The sequence below is a fragment of the Sinocyclocheilus rhinocerous genome, unplaced genomic scaffold, assembly GCF_001515625.1.
Source record: "Sinocyclocheilus rhinocerous isolate Xijiao unplaced genomic scaffold, SAMN03320098_v1.1 scaffold1338, whole genome shotgun sequence".
Taxonomy (NCBI): domain Eukaryota; kingdom Metazoa; phylum Chordata; class Actinopteri; order Cypriniformes; family Cyprinidae; genus Sinocyclocheilus; species Sinocyclocheilus rhinocerous.
Window position 1 is genome coordinate 876,211 of NW_015632722.1, and position 7,872 is coordinate 884,082.

A 7,872-nucleotide genomic window follows, 5' to 3' on the forward strand; every position below is an offset into this window, starting at 1 on the left:
CCCTGCAAAATCAGACAGTCTGAATGTTATAAAATGCTGATTTCTGTTTATGAATAGGCACTAAATGTGATTTTGCACTGCAGTATTTCTGGTCAACAGCAGAGGGCGAAAGAGAGCCGCATTGCAGGTGATTTTTGACCTTTCATGATTTTAAGTCTGTGAATGGCGCTTGAATATTTTCTGGTTAGTTATTAGTCAGCTATTGGCTAGTCTTTATATATTTCCCGGCTAGTCGTTATACAGCATCACAACATGATGTGTTTAATAGGACTATTTAATATAAGGTACTTCACAGCAAGAGATGCAGTTTGTCCCTAATGTGTAGATGTTGGTGCTAAAACCTCTTTATTTTTGCTTCAGTTTGAGGCTGGAAAAGACTACAGAACTAAGGTGTTTGTTTGGTCTTTAAAATGGAAGAAGTTTAACACCACTGTTACTCTTCCTAGGAGTGATATCAACAAAAATCACTCAAAGAGCAAGATTCCAGAAGGTTCCAAAGAACCCCAGAGTAATATCAGCATCTGCAGGCCTCGCAGCATCTTGGCTAAGGTTGTCCTGGAGTCCACCATCAGGGACTGAACAAGAATGGTGTGCATGGCAGGACAACAAGATGGTAGCCAAGAACATTTTGCCAAAGACTGTGTGAATGAGCCAGAAGACTATGAAAAGAATGTTTTTTGTCAACAAATGAATGTCAGAAATAAAACGGATTGATATAAAGAAGTGTTAAATATGACCCAAAAAAAAGACACCGCTAACGGGATATTCTCAGAAGCAACGTTCTCTTTCAAGTTAAGATCAAACATTATTCCAGGAACATTAAAAGAATGTTCATTCAAAGTTATCTGGTCTTTAATAACGTTCTCAAAACGTTAGCACAAAAATTTTATTTGTACATCATTAATAGAATGTTTCTTCTGAAACATTTTAATTGGATGTTTGTCTAACATTTTTTTAAATGTTACTACGGGTTTCAAAACGTTCAAAGAACATTCAAAAATAACATTCCCATAATGTTTGCAAAGTGATAAAAATGGAACATTCCCTTAATGTTTTTGCTAACTTTCCCATAAATGAGAAAAGTTTTTAAAAAAGCTTGTTGTTTTGAATTTTCTGAGAACATTCAGAAATAATTTTCATAACTTAATAGGAACATTATAAAAGCATTCTTAGAACATCTTTTTGTTAGTCTGTCAGCTGTATATTAGTGGCTTTGTTCCTCTGGACCAGGACGTCTTGCTTTCATTGATGAAATTATGATCATTTTGCTTAAATAAATGAAAAAAAAAATGCAACGTTTTCCTGTTTTGTTTAACTTTTGGTGAAGAACTGATCTCAGTGTTGTTCAAATTTATGCAGGTTCACAAATGTTCTAGCACTACTCTATGTGCCGGCTTAAAGCTGTAATTGTTTGGCTAATACCTTGACTAAATAATAAGGTAAGGAATTTTGGATCACACATAGCTCAGTTATTGAAGTAAATAACATCAGAAGCTGTTCAGACACACTCAGTCTGCGCTGGCCACAATCCTGCCACTTACTCACTAAAAAACAAACATACTTGCTAATTCACACTCACTATCTCTTTCTCCAGCACAGAGGTACACATAAAAGCCTTTACAATTGAATGAATGTGAGTGGGAGTGTGTGTTTGTGGGTGGTTGCGGTGGGCTAAGACACCCATTATGCTTTCGCGTCACATATAGTGTCCAACAGCGCCCATATTGGGCAGCTTCATCAAAGTTACTGTGTCCTGAGGTTGGCCCCAAGAATTTGGGACACAGACACAGTTGGTTTTGTCCTGCTCGTTCTGAACTGACATGCAGCCAGGCGCGCTATGGTGACAAGAAGACTCACCAAAATTTAGGGTCCGGTCCTAAAAAAGAAAAAACACATTACACGGTGGCAAACTTTCCTCTGTGCCAGGGAACCTCTGAACCGGACTCCCCACGGCACTGGAACAATCCCAGTGCTTAGAGTCTCTGTTCTCATGTGGCACTGCACAGGTTCTGAGTCATGACGTATTTACTGACAAAGCCGTGCGAGTTTTCGCACGAGCGCACCAGCAGCTCGGTAATGTACTTCTTGGTCAGATAAACCTCCCCTTGCACCTCTGTCACTGCGTCTATTCGTTCTTTTCTCTCGGCTATTGGAATCATCGGACCTGTCCGTTTGGAGAGCGCAATTCAATTGGGATTTTTCACCTTTCCTGACAGATTTGGAAAAGTTTTACCTCCGTTTTTTCCAGAAGCACTGTTTCATCATGGGGCGAGCCTGTCACCGAGAGCTCGCGCTCCTGCCGCTGCTGGGATACTTGGCTTGCCTGACGCGCGCGGACGGTGGGTTTCTCTTGATGATCTGGGTGCGGTCATTTGTTTCACGCGCCTCTGCAATACGTGTTTATGCGAGGTGATGAATGGACGCGTGCTTGTGTCCAGCTTCCAAGATATTAGAGAGTTGTGTGAATGTCATATTTGTTCTTGGTGGTGTGTGTGTGTGTGTGTATATAAATGCATGGGTCAGTGACCCATCTTTGTTTGTTCTATTAAGTTATTTAAAAGCACTTATAAAATCAGCTTATACAGACTGACTTGAATAAATTCAAGTTTTAATGATTTTATAATGCAACTAAAAAAAAAGTCTAGGTGGAGCCTGGAAGCTCATTCAAAGATTGAAATTCTTGAGGAAAAAAGATAAATGTTACTATTTATCAAATTTTTTTTTTTTTTGGAAAATATTAATATTTAAAATAATTTTGTCAGCGTCAGTACGATTTTTGAGAAAAATCACATATTCTCACCTTTTTAATGAACTATTTATTTCAAGTCAAATGAAAGAAAACATATTCATGACTGATATTAGTAAAAAAAAAAAAAAAGGTCTACATGTTTTTGGTTTGGTGTTGTAGGCTAGACTTTTTTTCCTTTTAAGATTTTTCTATTATATACAGTAATCCAAACACAAAATAAAGCATCTATCCTGTTTTGTCCCATAGTTTTAGAGTCTAAGAGGCTCTTAGTATTGTTTGTTGAAATATATTAAAGTACATTTGACTGACCTTTCTCACACATTTATGTTTGCTGTCATACATTCCTTTTTAGTTGTTTGTAGAGTTAAAATCCGTTAACTAAAGATCTAATTCATCCGCCACAAACCCCTAATATCTTCACATCAGCATAACAGACTCATCAATATGACACTAATGAATTTGTAACAAACGATTGATAGATGACGGGTTGTTTGTGGTGGGTCAGCTTGATTAGTCAGACTTCTGAACATGACTCAGTCTTGGATACCTCACTGACACCAACCTGCTAACTTTATCTGTTCCAATTCAGATTGTTCCCAAATGATGATGTTAACTCATGTGTATTTTCTAGACATGGAGTTATGAGACATTATTGTATTATGAGCAAAAAAAAATTGTTTGGTGATATGCTCACTTAACCTCGGTTTAATATTTATCTAAAATTAGCTCAATTTCAGATGGTTTAAAATAGCAGCTATTTTAATTCCTCTGTGTGAGACTGGGACAAACGAATGATGTACGGTAATTAAGACGCTGCCTTATGGAAGTGGGGCTTGTGATAAAAATGGATTTATGTTTGTACAATCTTACATTTTATTTATTAATTTTTTTGTAACAATGCCAAAGAAGAAACATTTTGGGTTCCTTCAAGAACCTTTCAGTAAACAGTTCTTAAAATAACAATTTTACTTAGTGTGAAGAGCTTCTTAATAATCTAAAGAACCTTTTTTAATATAATCAGCTTTATGTGCAATGGAAAAGTTCCATGGATGCCGATAAAGAACCTTTATTTTTATGTTTATTGTATGTGGATTGTATTTGTATTTATTGTACATCTCTGTTTCTTTAACCCTCATTTGTTATAGCTTTACACCTTCACTCTGCCCAAAACACTGCTAAATACACTTTATATAGTAACTGACTTTATTCAGGGTATCCTGCCCTTTAAAATGGCCTTTTGACATACAAAGCTCTTTGGTGCTGTAATTCATACCATTCATACCACCTGTACATATCAACTTGCTGTGGTTATATCCATGCATTCTCCTAATTTCTTGATGTCCTTCTCATTTCCCCTGTTTGAGGTAATGTTTTCTCACTAATGTAATGTAAAATGTGCATTCTAGCAGTAACACTCTATTTAAGCTGGTTTATTTTTACCAGTCTCTCCATTAGGACGTGTGTTCTTACTGGAGTTGGAGAGGTTTTCAAAAGGTGTACAGGAAAAAGGGTTCGAGGCAGCAACACATGCCTGTATGGCTCAAGGGGCCCGGGTGGCATCCAGGGCTGACCTGCATCATGCAGTGTTGGAATGTGCCTTCTCAGCCTGCTCACGTGGTTGGCTCTCCGGACCGAGCATTGGGTAAGAACATTAATTACCTGAAGAACAGATGCTGTCAATCAACGTGTTGATTTGTTGAACGGGCATTTTTTGAGCCACAATAATGAGATAGCTTGCTTGCGTATATCTGTGTTTTTCTGTGTGATTGCAAGACAGAGAGAATCCTACCTGTGAATTCATCCAGAACATTCCTATTTACACCTCAGGGCCTGAGAGAAATGGACCTGAGCTGCTGTGAGGGAACACATCAGCACCTTCCATGTGTTCATTTTCTGTGCTGCTCCATTGCTGAGGTGTATTACTTTACCACTGAGCACAAATCCCAAAATAATTATCACATCGAAAATGTGGTGCATATGTATTTCATTTTCAAATGAAATACATATAGAGTGGGTCCAAAAAGTATACTAAAGAAATACATAAAATATAAATTGCATCACCTTAGATAACAAAATATCAAACCAAATGGCATCTGAAAACAGAATATTTTATTTTTATATAGTAAGAAATAATATATATTATAATAATATTTACTGCATAAAATATAGTATATTACATTTTATTATATATTATTGTAATATACATTATAATGTACAATTTGGTATATATATATATATATGTATACTGTATATATATACATATATATATATATATACACACACATATGTTCAAAGTTTGGGTCAGTAAGATTTTTCATATATTTGAAAGAAGTATTTTGTGTTCATCAAGGCTGCATATATGCATTATTTAAAATACAGTAAAACAGTAAAACAGTAATTTTGTAAAATATTATTACAATTTAAATACTTTTAGAATATTAGAATATTTTCAAATGTAATTTTTTCCTGTGATGGCAAAGTTTAATTTTCAGCATCGTTACCCCAGTCTTCAGTGTTACATATGATCCTTCAGAAATCATTCTAATATGATGATTTGCTGATCAACAATAGTGGTGCTTAATTCCTTATTATACACGTTTTTTCAGGTTTTTTGTGAGACATTTCAAAAGAACAGCATTTGTTTGAAATAGATATTTTGTCTTTACTGTCACGCATCAGTTTAATACATCCTTGCTTAGTAATTAGTAAGTATTACTGAACTTAAAATTTTGAACAATAATACATATTTACTTACAAGAAAAAAAGGCAATGGGGTAAGAGAAATAAGCTTAATTCAAGATATATTGTTTGTTCTAAGCTTCCAATAGGTCTGGACTACAAAATTCAAAGCATTCTGTTGTTATCATGTATACATTTGTGAATGTCTGAAGCCTTTGTTGCAAATCACTCGCATCTGCAAGTTTTGCCAAAAGGAGTGGCCTTCCCTTCAGAACAACCTATAGATTACACATGGATTTCTCGGACATGACACATAAATGACATACATGTGAAAATCTACCTCAGTGCAGCTGAGGTTTAATCACTAAACTTTGACACAGGGTGGTTCCTAGTAACTTAACACTGTCTCAGGAGAGTTTGGTAAGGACTCAAGCAGTCTGGTTGTGGTTTGAGCCCCCCTCTGCACCCACTCTGACATACCCACATGCATAATTCTGATTAAGACCTCACAGCTGAGTGCTAAAAGGTGAGGTATACTTCCCTCGCAAACATTTAGAGGAATGTCACTAAAAGTATTGGGACAAAACAGACAGACATTCTTGGTTGTAGATATGCACGGTATATTCAGCAACCTTGAATGACATCTTGAAGTCAAGTTTTAAATAATTGATAGTACTGTTTGAAATAATTGTAAAGTTATTATAAATGCAAACGTCACATTCTATAATAATGCAGCACATCGCTATGTTGCTTGGCAACTGCGAACATCCTACAGTTAAAAAAATTAACAATATCACTTGGTTCAAAAGCTATTTATTCTGGTGATTATTAATACATCTAATTGTAATAACAACTGTTTGTTGAAAACTGGTGTATTTATTGATTCAATGTTTCTAATTGTTGATTAACTGTTGATCACTATTATATGGTTTTTAGGCACTCTGTTTTTCATTGTCTACAAACAACACTTTTACCTATGGTAAAATCACTGTAATGCAGGGGTTTTCCAGATTTTTGATGCCAAGGACCCCAAATATTATGAGTTTCTTGTGGCTTATTGCATATTTGAATCACTCTCGCATTTTTGTTCTAACAGACACACAATCAAAGAGTGGTACTGGCCGACACAAGCTTTAAAAACATACACACGCACGACAGAAAACAGACCTGTGATGTAAATTTATACAAACACTGGAGACATTAGCAATGTGAGGAAGATATATTGCATAAAGTGTGTGTGTGTGTGTTGAAATAATACATGAGCTGCCTATGTAAGCAGAATTTAAGAGTGACATCAAGTCTGTTGCCTTAATAAAGGAGAAGACAAAAAATTGAGAAAGAATTCCTCTAATTTACTTCCAACTTGCTGTCATGTGATTTCAGGACTACAGTGTGCAGCGGCGCCCCGGGGAGTTTGAGGCCAGTTGATGTGCAGTTGGAGAATTTAACCGCGGACACCGAGAGACTGGGCGTGTTCTGTGTGAAAGAGAGCGGTCAGTTTTAAATCACTGGAACAAAGAAACTGGAGAAGGGGACTGTGTTTTTTCACTTATGAGGGATCATGAGGGACTATTTCAGATACTTTAGCCTGTTTCATACCGCATGTGAAAGCAGAAGAGCAAAAGCATGTGTGTGAGTAGAGTTTCAACGCCAACACAGGAGTTTTCAAACCATTTATGTCAAGGACCCCCAAATATGATGATCTTCTTATGAGAGACTCCTGTCATACAAAATAAAAGTAGCTATGTATTTTCAAGTGTAAAGAAATTTTTTAGTGTGAATATAAAACAATTTTTGTTCTCACGTTTTCTCAAAGTAAAAACAAAACAAACAATTCTGACTTAATCCAGACCATTTAAAGGAACACTCCACTATTTTTGAAAATAGGCTCATTTTCCAACTCCCCTAGAGTTAAACAGTTGAGTTTTACCGTTTTCGAATCCATTCAGCCGATCTCCGGGTCTGGAGGTAGCACTTTTAGCTGCAGCTTAGCATAGATCATTGAATCTGATTAGACCATTAGCATCTCGCTCAAAAATGACCAAAGAGTTTTGATATTTTTCCTATTTAAAACTTGACTCTTCTGTAGTTACATCGTGTACTAAGACCGACGGAAAATGAAATGTTGCGATTTTCTAGGCCGATATGGCTAGGAAATATACTCCCATTCCGGCGTAATAATCAAGGAACTTTGGGTGCATGGGTGCAGCAGGCGCAATGATATTACGCAGCGCCTGAAAATAGTCCCCAGCTATTATTACGCCGGAATGAGAGTATAGTTCCTAGCCATATCGGCCTAGAAAATTGCAACTTTTCATTTTCCGTCGGTCTTAGTACACGATGTAACTACAGAAGAGCCAAGTTTTAAGTAGGAAAAATATCGAAACTCTTAGGTCATTTTTGAGCGGGATGCTAACGGTCTAATCAGATTCAATAATCTATGC

At 36.4% G+C, this 7,872-nt stretch overlaps 1 protein-coding gene and 1 long non-coding RNA gene across 2 annotated transcripts in view; both read left to right on the forward strand.

Annotated features, from left to right (window-relative positions):
- Nucleotides 1-808, forward strand: part of LOC107742857 (uncharacterized) — a 1,682-nt gene extending 874 nt beyond the window's left edge. Inside the window, exons 2-3 of the long non-coding RNA XR_001640349.1 lie at nucleotides 58-127; nucleotides 447-808. This is a non-coding gene — a long non-coding RNA (uncharacterized LOC107742857). The remainder of the gene's footprint in view (nucleotides 1-57; nucleotides 128-446) is intronic.
- Nucleotides 809-2,157: 1,349 nt separating this feature from the next.
- LOC107742875 (sushi domain-containing protein 5-like) overlaps nucleotides 2,158-7,872 on the forward strand; it is a 9,657-nt gene continuing 3,942 nt past the window's right edge. Inside the window, exons 1-3 of the mRNA XM_016555948.1 lie at nucleotides 2,158-2,339; nucleotides 4,193-4,391; nucleotides 6,812-6,921. Of these exons, the coding sequence (XP_016411434.1) occupies nucleotides 2,264-2,339; nucleotides 4,193-4,391; nucleotides 6,812-6,921 (385 nt within the window). The 5' untranslated portion in view covers nucleotides 2,158-2,263. The remainder of the gene's footprint in view (nucleotides 2,340-4,192; nucleotides 4,392-6,811; nucleotides 6,922-7,872) is intronic.